Below are 16,304 nucleotides of genomic sequence, written 5' to 3'. Positions count from 1 at the left end.
GTCTAAATAGACAACGAGCCTACTTCAATTAACGCATTGGAAGACAACATTAAAGCATTTATATGTGAGATACCGGTCGAAACATTGGCAAGAGTATGCCAAAATTGGGCTAAGCGGATGGACTATTTGAAGCGCAGTCGCGGTCAACATTTGCATGAAATAATCTTCCAACATTAAATTATATGGATCTATCAATTGAAATAAAAATTGCATGCATTTTTCCGAATTTTACGTGTGTTTTTTTGAAAAACTTTCCTATAGCTCTTAAAAAATCACCCTTTTTTTATTAATACGAATGTGAAGCTAAAAATAGTTTTACATCTAGCAAAAGCAGAATGATTTTTGAAACCTGTTAGGAATAAATGAACTACTAAACTGCCGCGTTATTGTTAACTAATAGTTTTATAAAAAGTGGTGCAAAATTATTCATCCAGTTTTGTTTTTGAATAATTTTTTTACTAAATCAAGGCGCATTCATTAAAGGTGGTAGCACTAGACCAACAACAATGTTCTATACGTTTGATTGTCAAAGCAAAGTATTGAGAAACTAGAAAATAAATAATGAATTCGCTTTGTTTCATTCTGAGTTGACAGCCACATGGACACGGCGAAAGAAAAAAAACAACTGAGCTGATTTACCAACACCAACTTTAATACTTAGATTCGCTTTGTACTAAATCAAGAAAATCATTTTAAGTGATGGAAGTATTTATTTTGACATTTACGCATTTCATTACTTGATGATTCTAATTCACAAGTGTCAAATATGATTAACGTACGACGCCATTTGTAAGAATTATAAATATTCCAATAAGGTCATTAATTTGGCGCCAACTTATAAATAGTAATAAACACACGAAAAGCATATACAGATATGTGTGTGTTTTGAAGCAGTCGTAATTTTTGTATCACACAATTTGTGAAATTAAAAGTCAGCCAACTCTTTTCCTGATAGTGCGTCATCTACCGGCAAATAGCAGATAACGTAACTTTTGCCTTTCGTTGTTCCACTAAATAACGCAAATTCCAGCACCATCTAGCATGGACGAGAACAAGTGAGCAAAGAACGTAAACCAAACAAAACGTATATCGTATGTGATTAAGGGATGCTTCCACACAGAGTCAATTTCTTAATGCCAGATTTGACAGATTTGTGTATTTTTATATTATTTTAAATATTAGTCAGATCCAAATATAAGGCCTCTTCTATTTGACATTTCCTCGCTATCTCTATGCTCGATTACATTAAACGAAAAAATTGCATGCGGAAGCAACAACAAAGTTATCGAGCAAGATTCGCCGCTAGCTAGAATGGAAAAACAAACCCATTTAAAAATATAGCCCCACTTGCTTTTTCACTTAAGTTCCAAGGTGAGGTCCAAAATAAACAAGACTGGCGTCCTACAAATGTTTTTGATGGCGCCATCTTCTTAATGAGTTAGTGCGTTGGAAGTAACATCCCTAGCTGACTTCCAGTGAAAACGTGGTGACATTTGGTTCAGTGGAAGCGAAGTTATAGCGTCTAAAATGTCAGTATCGAACACAGAGCTAATATCAAAGTTTGATTTAAAATCGGTAAAACGTTTTTCGAAATATTTGAATTGATGAAAAAGTTTATGGCGATGATTGTCTATCTCGTGCCAGGGTTCACGAGTGGTTTAGACGTTTCAAATAAATGACAATGAACATACGGGCCGCCCAAAATCAGTAATCACCGAAAACTTAATCGAAATGATTCGTATATTTATCAAAAATGAATCGAAATCATCGTCTAAGTTCATGGAATCGGCTTTAAATATCTCCTAAACAGCGGTTCATCGGAATTCAACTGATCATTTGGGCTCACGAAAGATCTGCGCACGTTTCATTCCGCACAAGTTAACTGAGGACCAAAAATTGTTCAGAATTCAACATTCGAAAGACTTCATTAAAGAAGCGAGAAATGACGAGACCTCTACCTAGTCGGAAAGTTGCATTTGGCAATGAAAGGAAAACGTTTTCGTCCGTAGAGCCGTCCAAAAAGCTTGTACCAACATCCTGAAGGACATTCCAATCAGTGACCTGAAACACTCTTTCGCGCAAAACACTGTATCGAGACCAGAGGGGACTATTTTGAATAAATAAACTCGAAGTTATCAGAACAAAGTTCCTCTCGTTTCTATTTTTGCTCAGCCTTGTTTATTTTGGACTTCACCTTGTATTATTGCTTGGAAATATAGATATATAGAGTATAAAAGATGAGACATTTAATTGGAATTTCTTCTTCTTAATGGCGCGATAGCTGCTTACCCAATTTTGGTCGAGTCTGGACACACCAAGTGAAGCCAAGTCCTTCTCCACCTGATCTTTCCAACGCATAGGATGCCTTCCTCTTCCTCTGCCGCCACCAGCTGGCACTGCATCCAGTACTTTCAGAGACGGAGCGTTTGTATCCATTCGAACGTCATGACCCAGTCTTTATGCTGTCTGAAAGCTCATACAGCTCATTGTTCCATCACCTGCGAAACTTTCCATCGCTGTCGTGCAAAAGTTTAAAAATTTTCGGCGGAAACTTTCTCTCAAATACTCCAAGGGCGGCGTCCCTTCTGCACCAGATTGCCATATCACCCTTCTTGTGGATTGGACAGAGCACACATAAATTTCAATCGGCAGGTATGCTTTCATCCGGTCATATGTTGCATAGAAGCTGATACATGTACCTTACCAGCTCCTCGCCGCCATGTTTGAATAACTCAGCCGGCAGTCCGTCGGCTTCCGCGGATTTATTAATTTTGTGATTTACTTCTGTGCCGAAATCAAATCGATTATTAGTGAAAACGATGCACTTGTGGAACAAGTTAATACAGTCAATAGAACACTAAAAACAAAAACTGGATTTGCATTTATTTACAATAAATATCTGCATCATTTTAATTAATATCATATTAATATTTAAACAATCATTAATAAACTTGGACTGATTTATGATGTATTGCTGGTAATCGAATAATCGGTCATCTGTTTTGATATATGTAAGGTAGGCATTAGTCAGGTAGAAAATATCAACATGCAACACTGTCACTTTAATACTCAACCCGGTTACAAGTTGCATTTTCATCACAGCTATTATTTGCCTTTCGTCAGCTTGTTGGAAAATTAAGTTTTGTATTTTTAGTGCGGAAATTTTAACATTTAATTAAAAACTCTATAAAAATCCTACCAATTCATAATGGAGGCTGTGCCACGGCTTCATATGTTGTGGTTTGTGTTGAAAACCAGTCCAACGGGCACCTCCTTCGCCAATCTGAAAAAGGTGAATAAAGAGATGACAAAGATGGACACCCAAATCCAACTAATTCTCATTAATTTACGGCAAAGTCAAGCGAATAAGTTTGCTAATCAGTTTTAGGAAGTTTTGAAAAACTAGACTACATTAAATATGCATTTTCAGTGAAGTTGCCCGTTGAGTTGTTTTGAGTCCAAAGCGACAAAATAAAGGCACAAGTAATACATACATACATACACATACATATCTATATGGCTCTGACTTTTCTAATAATCGTTCATGCAATTACGGTTGCACTGTTTAACAACGAAAATTGGATGTAATCGGAAGAGGTTTGAAGGGTGGAATGTTGGGTAGGCTTACGGGCACTGAGTCATCCGAATAAAATTCTATTTACATTTGAAGACGTATTAATATTTATAATAGATATTATCTTAGGGGTCTTTTAAGTTCGTTTCTTTTACTTTTCCTTTCTTTTAGATTTATAGTCTTTTGTTTTTTGATAAGTTTATTATAGTAATGTAAATGCGCACAAATATTATGAGAAATTATAAGTTCTAGTTTATTAGTTTACTATTTGGGGATTCAGAAACTATACCCCTACGATTAGTAAAGTAATTTAAGGCTTAAAGTTTTCTGTCGCCCTTAATACATCACGTAAAATATTAATTTTATTTTTGCGCTCATTTCAGTATATAGCGGAATTCTATCAAGAGGATCCTGAAGCGTATTCCAAAGAAGTGTTCGCTCTAGAAACTCTCCGCAATCAGGCTTTACATCCTGGCAAGGACAAATGTGCAATCTTGAAGAGATACTATTGCCAATTACATTCGCTACAAAACCGCTTCCCTCAATTGGCGGAACGCAGCATCTTCACCTTTACTTGGAAAGATCTATACCAGAACAACGTAAATGAATTCACTGATTTGCGTTATGAGTTGGCCGCTGTGCTTTTCAATATCGCCGCTTCTCACACCCAAATGGGTGCGTCCGTCACGCGTGGCGATGTGGACGGCATGAAGCTGGCCTGTACGCATTTCCAATGTGCAGCATGGGCCTTTGGAGAACTGCGTGAGCGTTATGGCAATGTTAACGGCGGTGGTGATTTCATGACCACCGAACTGCTGGTGTTCATGCAACAAGTGTCATTTGCCCAAGCGCAAGAATGCATTTTAGAAAAGTCACTGATAGACAATCGGAAACCGAATATTGTGGCAAAGGTTACAGCACAAATTGTGGTTTACTATGGTGCTGCTTTGGCTGCTCTGCTCACGGGTGGCGACGATGGTCCAGTAGCACAGGTTGTCGATAGTTCGGTGTTTAAGCTTTGGAAAAAATATGTGCGTTTCAAAATATCTTACCTAAACTGCATTCTATACTTGTATCAAGGACAGCACGCAGAGGAACAGCAAAAAATGGGCGAAAGAGTAACGCTTTATCAGGTAATTTTTATAATATTTAAAAAATCAATAAATACGTAAATAATATGCAATTGAACTCATAACTCACAGGCAGCTTATGAAAAGTTAGAGGAAGCCAGAAAAGAATCCAAAGGCTTGCCTGACCAAAAAGAGATCAATGAATCGCTCATTTTCACGGCAGATGTTGTGGAAGGAAAACGCAAAAATGCTAAAAATGAAAATGAATTTATTTATCATGAGGCGGTACCCGAGTTGTCCTCAATAACAGCAGTGCAAGGCGCAAATTTGGTAAACGGCACCAGTTTTAGTGCAACAGACCCTGAAGTAGCAGGGGAAGATATCTTTGCTCGTCTAGTGCCCATGAAAGCTCATGAGGCTAGTTCGTTATACAGTGAAGAAAAAGCCAAACTACTGCGTAAATACGGCTCGTACATAGAGGAAAAAGATACAGAACTGGCGAGTTTCATGAGTTCGCTTACTCTGGACAACCTTAACATTAACGAAGAGAAAGCTAACAAAATTCCTCAAGGAATTGTAGATCGTTGTGCCGAGCTAAATGCAAATAAAACAACTATTCCGGAGCTAATAGCTGCCATGTCACAATTAGCTGAAATATGTGCCGATGTCGAAACGAATCTCAAAGAAATTTCAGTAATTCTTTCAGAAGAGGAGCGTCAAGAAATTGAATTTCAAAAGCTTACAGGTGTGCAACGTACACCTAATCCGCACATAACCGAGCTGACGCGCGAGTTTCAAAAATATACAGAAGCACATGCACGCGCCGGTGAGTCAAACGACACGCTACGGAAAGCAATGGAGTTGCACGTAAATAATCTAAAAATCTTGTCCCGACCACTACAAGAAATACAACAATCTGTGCCGAAATTAAGTGCAGAGTTGAATACAACTGAGCTCTTCAAAGATGTCAAACTAATTTTAAACAAAGCCAATGAAATGAAAGCGCAACGCGCACAGTTCCATGCCGATTTACGTATAGCAGTAAATGATGATGACATAACCGCCAAAGTGATAGCGCATGGCAATCAGGAAGGTCTACAGCTGCTCTTTGAACGTGAGTTGGCCAAACATGAGCGCCTCACACAGCTATTGGATCAGAATATGCTGGCACAGAAGAATATTTTGCAAGCCCTTACAGAAGCCTATGCCAAGGCTGCACCTGTGCTGAAGACATTGGCCGATGTTAAGCATAAACGCGAAGCATTCTTTTCATCTCTAGCCGCCTCGTACGATGTTTACGAAGATTTGTTAGCTAAATCTGCCAAGGGACTAGAATTTTACAAAAAGTTATCGGGTAAGTAACTAGCACAAGCTTTTGAGAAGGTGTTTTTTTTACATATTTACACTTTCTACTTAAGGTAACGTACAAAAATTGCTAACCCGCTTGAAAGCAGCACGTGATGTGCAATCAGAAGAACGTCAACAGCGCCTGAAAAATCAAACTTCGAACGCGCCTAACCCAACTTTCAATACAGCTAAGCCAATTTCACCAAATCCTACACCGAACTCAGCTACTTCGGGTACGCCCAAATTGCGTGATTATCTTAAATCAAAAAACACCACCGCAAGCAGCATCGCTGCAGCCGGTGTCTCCGATGTGGCATCAAGCAATTCCGTATCGCAGAATACCCAGTACATTCCGCTAGTGCGCCCCAATCCGCTCGGTTCGGAAAACCCCACACAAGCTGTTTGTTCTTCAGGCGGTTTCTACACTTCGCACGGGTTGAACTCCAGTGGCGCTGTGCCCGTGGTGGCACCCAACGAACCACCACCACCCTATAGCTTGCAACAGCAACAGTATTACGATCCCAACACCGCTGGCTATACAAATCCAATGTACCAACAGCAGCAAAATATAGCACCGCCTGCCTACAAATTGCAAGCGTCCCCAAACTCGCAGTTTGCCAATATGAATGCGAGCATGCCAACAGTGGGTTATAACAATGCGCTCAGCTTAGGGCAACGCGACGATCTTGCGCAGCAACAACAGCTGCTTCAGCAACAGCAACAACAACAACAATTAATGATGCAGCAAGCCGTTGCCAACAACACTATGTATGGGCAGCAACCGGCACCTGTCGTTACTGGAGGCTATGGAGGGAATCAAAACAATTTTATGCAACAGCAACAAGCAAATTTAGCTAGAACAGGCAACTCAATGTTGCCTACAAGCGCTTCTTACCCGTATGACACCAATATTGGGCCCCTACAGACGGCTAAATTGGGATTTGCAGCACAACCAGTGCTGCAAGGCTCCATACCAACCCAAACTATTGGCGCTTCTACAGATATTAGGGCTGCAGCTGAACATGCAAAAAACGTTCCAAGTCAAATGAACAATGTATGCGCCGTTATATATATGTTTGTATGCTCCTTCTATATTTTCTACTCTTCAACTTTCAGTTTCAACAACCCTACCCGCAAGTATCTGTAGGCAACCTAAGCACACCCACTTCGCGACCTTTGTATGTAGCCACTTCTGATGGTGCACAGGCTCCACCTGCAGCACCATCGCAGTCACTACAAGCTCATTCTATGGGTAATTCCTGGCAGCAGCAACCGCAGCATCTTGGCGTTGCAAGCGGTGCTGCGGCAGCACCCCAATATCAGCAGCAATCAGTCCAACCACATCCAAATTTTCCGTCTGGTAATAATGCGGCGGTCAACCCAGCCAGTAACGAAGGAATTGCTGGCCCTTCCTTGGCTCAACAAAGTGGCCAAAATACTTCGATTCCGTTATCAAGCAACGCAACACCAAATGCGCATCCTTACACAACAATAACCAAACATCCTGGATACGGCTTTAATCCACAAACTGGTCAATATGAATACGGCAGCGGCTATCAACAGGCTAGTAATAAATTCTATGGTCAATACACGTCGTCCAGCACACCACAATCCGCAAATGTGGGCACTACTGATTCAGAGAATGCCAATAAGATAAATATCGCTACAGGCTTTGATGTGAGTAAAATTGAAGGATTTTCTTTAAATAAGCATTTCCACTGGTTGTATATTTATGCTACTTTTTCAGTCGCTCGTTGTTTCGCACACTAAATCATCTGTGGCCTCAGTTGTGCCACCTTCCGATAAGCTTAGCGCGGACAATGCTTCTAATTTAAGTTACTACTCAGCGCCATATGGTTATCAATCGCAAGGTATTGCTTCGCCATACGCCCTGCAGCTACAACAACAGCAACAGCTGCAGCAGTCACTGGCTTTGGCGCAGCAGCAAAAACCACAACAAACCAATTACCAACAGCAACAGTCCACTTACATGCAAAGCGGTGGTGCTTCCATAGCACCCACACAAACGACAAAAAGCGCTACTGGATACGCTTCCGTTGCAAAGCATGAAGAAACATTACCGAAATCCGATAGTGCTGCACCACCTGAAACGAAGCCTGGTGCAACTGCTGACCAGCCACATGGCGTTGCAAAACCGGCAGAAAAGCCGCCAGTTAAAAAGGCAACCAATATTGATTTGTTGACCGATATCGATTTTTCAGAAGGCGGATTAAGCGTGCCACCACCAATATTACCACAGCCAGTGCTAAACCCGGAAATTGTGGCCAGCCCGCCTAGTAGTCAAGTGGTCGTTGAAGTTAAACCGAAGGCTGCGCCTTCTGAGGTAATAAACCATACGACTAGTATATACATCTAATTTCTAATAAAAATGTCTTGTTAGTCGTCGCCGCAGAAACAGTCGGATTCTACATTGGCGTTACCAATAACCCCAACCACTAAAATCGATATACCAACGCCCCTAACTACACCGCTTTCACCGCTGACCACTACCAAGGCTGCAGTATCACCCACGAATTCTCCTGCTACCCGTAAGCCCAGCTTCGATAACATTTCCATAGGCTCAGACTTGAGTTCATTAGATACTAACTTTGATTGGGATTCAGTTTCTGTGCGTAACGAGCAGGCCGCCGATAAACATTCCAATTTGTCTTCGAATGCCACATTTCAATTAAAACCTTTCGATCCCTTTAATGATGACAAAATACTGAAATATTTTCACAAAGAGGTTGAACGTTACGAAAAGCTAATCGAAAGTCTCAATGTAAAAATGTTAAACGGAAATACACAGTTGTCCGCTAAGTGGAAAGAATTGCACGATTTACTTTCCAGGGATTCCAATAAACGTACAACGACCATAGCGAAATTATTCCCAGAGAAGAATCGTTCTCTCGATTGCATTCCATACGATCACGCACGTGTAAAATTAGAAAAGGACACTGACGACTACATAAATGCCGCGTACATTAAGGTTTGACCCACTAAAATTCTCAATTAATTTCTGGAAAGTTGTATATAATTCTTAACTATTGTTTTAGAATCTTGGCACAGGCTGTCCAAACCTAATCATAGCACAAACTCCTCAACAAAACACCACTAATGATTTTTGGTCTATGATTTGGTCACAAAAGGCGCGCACAGTTGCTTGTTTGCATACGCCAAATGAAGTGAGTATAAAAAGTTTTTTTTTGCTCTTTTCGTTATCGTGAAAATTTCTTATATCTGCTAGATGTTGGATCCATACTGGCCGCAGGAGTGTAACGTGGAAAATCACTACGATGATTTCACCGTGAAATGTGTTAAAATAAATACGCTTTCGCATTGCGTGGAATATAACCTTAAATTATCGATGCATGGGGCCGATGCGATTATCGATTTGTCGGTGTTGCAAATTAAGGCATGGACTAAAAGGTAAATGCCATCAGTGTAAATAAGATGAAAAGTTATTTATGTGGTGAGCGACTTCAAAAGTTGTTGTTGTTGTTGTAGCAGCATAAACATTCCCCATACATATACGGGGAGTGCTGCTGAAGTGACAGTCCTTGGCCAGATATAAATCCGGGTCGTTCCGGTAACGTAGAACCGACTGTCGTGGGAACGACTTCAAAAGTTGTCTTGCATGGAGCTTAGTGAGCCGTAGATGGCATAGTTTCTTGGAAAAAAGTTTAACCGAAAATATGTATTATCTTTGCTTAGTGACTTCGTGATTGTAATTGCCATCAATTCTTTTATTTACCACTTCTTCTTAATTATAGCTTACCTTCGCAGACCATAGGCATTGCTCGCAACGCTTTGCATGCACATCAGCAGCGCTGCCTGGAGTTTAATACGCCCACTTCGCCATTAATAATGAATTGCTTAAATGGATCTGAACGTTCAGAACTCATTGCAATAGCGATTTGCGCTATCCTAGCTTTACAAACGGCTCGTCCAGTACTCATTAGTATGAATTTGTCAATTATTTGGTATTAATGCTTTTACTAAATTTTTCTTTCTTACCTTTCACAGATGTGGTTGACTTCTGGTATCGCATTTGCACGCAACGTCAAAATGCTTTGCGTGACATGGATACTTTGGAGCAATCGATGCAAATTGTACTAAATCATGCTCATGATGTGCTTAATAAACGTAAGTAAAAATTCATTCAAAAACAGGTCTACTGAAATGTTTGCGTAAAAATGGACATCATCATCATATAAATACATCAATGCATAAATAACAAATTCATAAATTTTATATGCCGTACTTATGGTGAAAAGTGCTAGGTATTGGAAAGGATATAAACATAAAGCATTTAAACTGAACTCCATAAACAATAAACGCTAAAATAATGAAATTTGATATAGTTACACAAATTGTAAATAGCTGCCTTATGGTGAAAAGTGGTAGGTAGTGGAAAAGAGGGCGCGACAGCTGTCATATAATCTGAAATTTCCAAATCGGTTTTTTCGGGAACAAAAAAAGCTAAAATAATGAAATTTGGTGCAGTTACACAAATTGTAAATAGTTTCCTTATGGTGAAAAGTGGTAGGTAGTGGGTATAGTTTTCTCTGGAACCGCTTCTCCTAAGTTATTGAAATTTCATGCCGTTACACAAATTACAGAATGTCATACTTAAAGCGAAAAGGGGCTTGGCATTTCCCTTACAAACTTAAAACTCACATCTTGTGTACAAAATAAATCAATCAATGGAAATTTCAAAATCTGAAATTAATACTAAAAGCAGTAGCTTTATATTCAGTCAAACTTCTATAACGCGAACTTCTAAAGCTTGAATTTTCTATAACTTGAACTAAATCGAATAGCAATAGCTTTTAGAGAGCAATAACGAATCAATTTCAGTCCCATAAAACGAACTTCTTTACCCCGAATTTCTCTATAAATCGAATAAGAATTTGTTCGCATGCTTCTCTAAATCGAATTTTTTAGGGGAAATCCCAAATTAAGTACTTTTTTTAGATTTTTCGGGAAAGTACTCATTTATTTGTACAGCGAATGTGTTTTTTTTTTTGACGTTTCTTCTTTGTGTAAGTTTGCAAAACAGTTTTAATAGTAGGTCTTCCCACAGACGACGGCATTATTAAGCAACATAGCAGAGAATCTCTTTTTTAATGAAAACTCCAAATGGAAATAAGGTTTGCTTATGTTTGCGGTTTCTTTAAAAAAAACATAATAATCCCCATAAGTCGAACATTTTGGGTAATTGTGATTCGAGTTATTGAAATTTGACTGTTAGTTACATTGTATAGTTCAATCGAAATTGTATAAAATCTACTTATTCTTATTCCTCTTAATTGGCGCGATAACCGCTTACGCGATTTTGGCCGAGTTTAACAAAGCGCGCCAGTCGTTTCTTTCTCGTGCTAACCGGCGCCAATTGAACACACCAAGGGAAGCCAAGTCCTTCTCCACCTGATCTTTCCAACGCAGAGGAGGCCTTCCTCTTCCTCTGCTACCTCCAGCTGGTACCGCATCGAATACTTTCAAAGCCGGAGCATTTGTATCCATTCGGACGGCATAACCCAGCCAACGTAGCCGCTGGATCTTTATTCGCTGCTCTATGTCTATGTCGTCGTAAAGCTCATACAGCGCATCGTTCCATCGCCGTTGCAAACGTGCAAACGTCCAAAAATCTTGCGCAGAATCTTTCTCTCAAACACTCTAAGCGTCGCTTCATCGGATGTTGTCATCGTCCCCGCTTCTGCGCCATGCGTTATGACGGGCATGATGAGAGCCTTGTAAAGTGTTAGTTTTGTTTGTCGAGAGAGGACTTTACTACTCAATTGCCTACTTAGTCCAAAGTAGCACTTGTTAGCAAGAGAGATTCTACGTTGGATTTCATTGTTATCGGTGTTAATGCTGGTTTCTAAGTATACGAAGTCCTTTACAACCTCGAAATCATAACTGTCGACAGTGACGTGACATGACAGGAGGTACTTCGTTCCGTTTTGTCCTCGATCACCACCAGACTCAATCGCTTTGCCTCTTTATCTACTACTTAATTATTATTGGTCGAATTTTCCACCTCCGACGATACTATTTGTTTTAAATACTCCATAAAAAAATGATCTAAACTACAAGGTAAAGTCCAAAATAAACAAGACTGGCGTTATAAAAATGTTTTTGTTACATCCCTAGCTGACTTCCAGGGAAAGCTTGGTGACATTCGGTTCAGTGGAAGCGAAGTTATTGCGTCTAAAGTGTCAGTATGTTTGAGTCATCGATACAAAAATTAGTTGCAACCAAAGAGCTAATATCAAATTTTGTTTTAAAATCGGTAAAACGTTTACCGAAACATTTGAATTGATGAAAAAAGTTTACGGCGATGATTGTCTATCTTGTGCCAGAGTTCATGAGTGGTTTACACGTTTCAGAGATGCTTGTGAGGACATAATGGCAAGGAACATATACATATATATATATATATAGGGTTGGCCATATTAAACTGACCCATTGAGTAACCCTATAACTTTTTACTGTAATTTGAAATCTAAGGTTTACGTCAACAAGCTAAAGACACTAGGCGCACTTAAGGCCAATATCCGACAGGAAATAGCCGCCATATCGGCCGAGACGCTGGCCAAAACTATGGAAAACGCCGAAAAACGGGCACATTACGCTATACGAGCTAAGGGCGACCACTTGCGCGTTATCATATTTAAAAAGTGATGTAAACGAATCTCCTTGAACTAAATTAAATGTTTTTCACAATGAAACACAAAAAAATGTTTCTTTTTCCATATTTTTTTAATAATCACATGGGTCAGTTTAAGATGGCCAACCCTGTACATATCCAAATACGTGCTAAGGGCGACCACTTGCGCGATATCATATTCAAAAAGTGATGTGAACGAATCTCCTTGAACTAAATTAAATGTTTTTCACAATGAAACACAAAAAAATGTTTCTTTTTCCATATTTTTTTAATAATCACATGGGTCAGTTTAATATGGCCAACCCTGTATATATGCATAACCGAAAACTCCCACGAAATTGTTCGTAAATTTATCAAAAATTAAGCGAAATCATTGTTGAAATTCATCGAATCAGAATTGAATATCTCCAAAACATCCAAAACAGAATTCAACATTCGAAAGACCTCATTAAAGAGGCGAGAAAAGACGAGAGAGTATTTGGCCATGAAAGGAAAACGTTTTGAGTCCGTAGGGGCCATCCAAAAGGTTTGTACCGACATCCTGAAGGAAATTCCGGTCAATGACCAGAAACACTCTTTCAAAAAGCTTTTAGATCGCGCAAAACAGTGTATCGAGGCCAGAATTTTGAAGTTTGAATAAATAAACCCGAAGTTATCAGAACAAAGCTCTTGTCGTTTCTATTTTAGCTCAGGATGGTTTATTTTGGACTTCACCTTGTATGTCTTCTACTACATTAGAGATGTGTAATGAAGAATATTGTATTTTTTTCCTGGAAAACATTCTTATTTACGGGATCTGTTTAACATAAAAAGCCTAATATATTAATTTGGGGAGAAAAAGTCCATTAGTTTTGGGTCAAATATTTGCACAAATGGTTTAAAACTGCTTTATGATCGATCTCTAGCTGCTGGGCTATGCTAGGGCTACTAAAATGCCGGTCAACTGAAAATTTCTTCCGAATTTTCTCTTTGTTGGCTTCCATTGTTAACACCCTGTATCACAACTTAATGGAAAAACTAAAAAAAAGCAAAAGAATTGTTTTAGTGTGAAATGTCACCTTGACAACGAGCATAAACTTTAAATTGTTTGATCGATACTTTACGAGATACCATCTACCGAGAAAATCACTATTTCTTTTCGTCCAAACTGATATTGTAAAATCTATAATGGTATTAGCTCAAACCCTGAGGTTAAAAGCCCTTCAAGTCATAAGATATTTTTTTTTTGTTTCTTGTGGCAAAAATTTAAAATGCCTGGGATTTTCATATACTGTTTGCATGTAATTGATTATATTTTAAGGGGTTAGGGGTAGTCAGAGGCCCGAAAAAACGATGATTTTCAATAATTTTTTTTTTTTCAAAAAATTTTTAAAGAAAAAAATTAATAATTAATTTGTGTGGAGCCCGTTTCTCCAAAAGTTACTTGCGGCGATCATCACAAGTCCTTAGAGATTCATCTAAAATCAACCGGACAAGAGAAATTAGTTTTATTATATTAATAGAAACTAACAACATGGCGGCCTCAGGAAATATTTTTCAGATTTTCGAGAAAAATAACGGCAATTAATTGTTTAAAAAAAAATTCAAATTAAAAAAAATCCTTCCATCAGGCACGAGTTTCTTATGTCTTTCAAAAGCAGTATACATTTTATTGAAATCTACCAAGCGGTTTGTAAGTTACAGTGTTCAACAGTTCAAAAAACATAGTTTTGAGAAAAACGCATTTAAAGTTTTGCTATCGATTGCCGGAGCGCCCGAGCGCCCTTAATTGTTGAAATTGAAATTTGAAAAGGTCGAGCCAAGGAGCACCAGGAGATTTGGTGGCTCCTAAAACACTCAGACTAAAAAGCCCATTGTATTTAAAGCTCTGGAAAGGGGGTTGATAGTCATGGAGGGAAGGAGAAAAGTATCAGAGAAAGAGAAGGAAAGAATAGAGACTAACTATCTCTAGTCTGTGAAGGTTTTCCAGATGCTTTGGCAAATCTGTAAATATCGTCCAGTTTTAGAGAACGAATATTACTCATTCTCATGGCATCGGAACCCAAAACTCGTAGCCGTGCTCTAGCAAAGGCAGAACACTCACAGAGAAAGTGCTCAATGCTCGACCTCCTCCAAGCATGACAGGCACACTGGGACCTCAATGATTCCAATGGTGGTCATATGCTGACCCCATGGGTTGTGTCCTGTAATGATACCGACCATCAACCGGATGTCTTTCCTTCTAAGGTTTAGTATAAAGTTTGACAGTTTTCTGTTCGGACTAGTCACAAATTGTTGAATAACCCGAAAAGTATTTGTCGGATTCACTTCAAATTTTCACATAATATTCTTAAGATGTTATACTTTAAGAAAATGCGAAAAAAATCCAATTTTTGGAAAATTCTGACTACCCCTAACCCCTTAATTAATCATGACTTAAATTATTATTTTTTAAGGTGGCATCATGACCTCCTATCAAATGAAGATTGCGCCCCAAATCGCCTCGAAGGAGAAGGAAGAAATCAAGGATCCCCTAAACGAACTCGATCCGCTATGGAAAATGAAATAAATAAAATAATCGCTTTCCTGGATGAATAGTGCGAAGAGCATCATTGGTGGGATGCTGCGTTGACTGAACATAGTAAACTTCTCGGTTTTATATTTGGCCTGCGATTCAACCGATTTAACGCGAAAAAAGTAAATAATTGTAACGGAAAGCAAAATATTGAAAATCATTGTTTAAGAACCTAGTATTTTTATTGAATAAACGAAAAACTAAAGCATACATATTTATAGAACTTATGAAACATAAAATGTTACACTTCAAATTGCATAACTTTAAAACTATTTACCATTATACATACTTATATACTTATTTATTACATATTCGACCGATGCAAAATAAATTTAAATAAACCCTACATAGCCGTAACTAATCATTTAATACGGGAGCTTTGGATTATGCACATCAGAAGGTAATTGAATAAATAAAACTCGTTTTTTGGGTTTTCTAACAATTATTATTGTATTTATTAGGTATTAATTTTTTTTTTTAATTTTTTTACCGCAGTGCACGTAACACTGCAGGATATTTTTTTCATTACTTTATTCACATCGAAAGCAGTTTTAAATTTATTTCTGCAGAAAGGTACGATTTATGCAAAACAAGTCGCTTGCTTTTCAATGGAACTTTTTCTAACTTGAAACTCCGCAAAATCGGTAAAATGATACGAGTTACAAAAAATACAAGAATTTCTCCCAATACAAAATTTTATAAATATTCGAGTAAGTGTTAAAATACAGGAGTTGTGCACACTAAAAAAAGCTGCGCGTTATATTTTTCACAACAACTAAAAATGTAACTTCATTTATATTACCATAAAATTTCTTTCTTTAAATATTAAATTACGATCATGAACAAGATCAATTATACAAAAAGACCAAATTTGGGTATTTATGTAACAATAAATTCTCAAAAAATAATCATCTATGTATGTATGTATGTATGTATATTTTTTTCTTTATGTTTATGGCATAAAATAGCGTTTACGCGCCAGGTTGTCACTTTGCATACGAGACTTCCAACAAACAAATTCATATTTTAATTACGGTGTATTTGAATCTAAGCAATTTTTTAATATACAACATGAATTATCTTGGC

At 38.2% G+C, this 16,304-nt stretch overlaps 1 protein-coding gene across 1 annotated transcript; it reads left to right on the top strand.

Annotated features, from left to right (window-relative positions):
* Positions 1-3,066: 3,066 nt before the first annotated feature.
* On the top strand, positions 3,067-15,555 carry LOC129243088 (tyrosine-protein phosphatase non-receptor type 23). Its single transcript, XM_054880201.1, has 12 exons — positions 3,067-3,292; positions 3,958-4,707; positions 4,777-5,998; positions 6,063-7,045; positions 7,108-7,668; positions 7,739-8,335; positions 8,393-8,980; positions 9,048-9,176; positions 9,239-9,420; positions 9,765-9,952; positions 10,018-10,137; positions 15,100-15,555. Exons 1-12 carry the CDS (start codon positions 3,209-3,211, stop codon positions 15,210-15,212), a joined length of 5,517 nt encoding a protein of 1,838 aa, XP_054736176.1. The 5' UTR covers positions 3,067-3,208; the 3' UTR covers positions 15,213-15,555.
* Positions 15,556-16,304: the final 749 nt, after the last annotated feature.

Source organism: Anastrepha obliqua, chromosome 3 (assembly GCF_027943255.1).
Source record: "Anastrepha obliqua isolate idAnaObli1 chromosome 3, idAnaObli1_1.0, whole genome shotgun sequence".
NCBI lineage: Eukaryota > Metazoa > Arthropoda > Insecta > Diptera > Tephritidae > Anastrepha > Anastrepha obliqua.
Note: the sequence above shows the minus strand (reverse complement) of the source record. Positions and strands in the feature narration are given on the sequence as shown.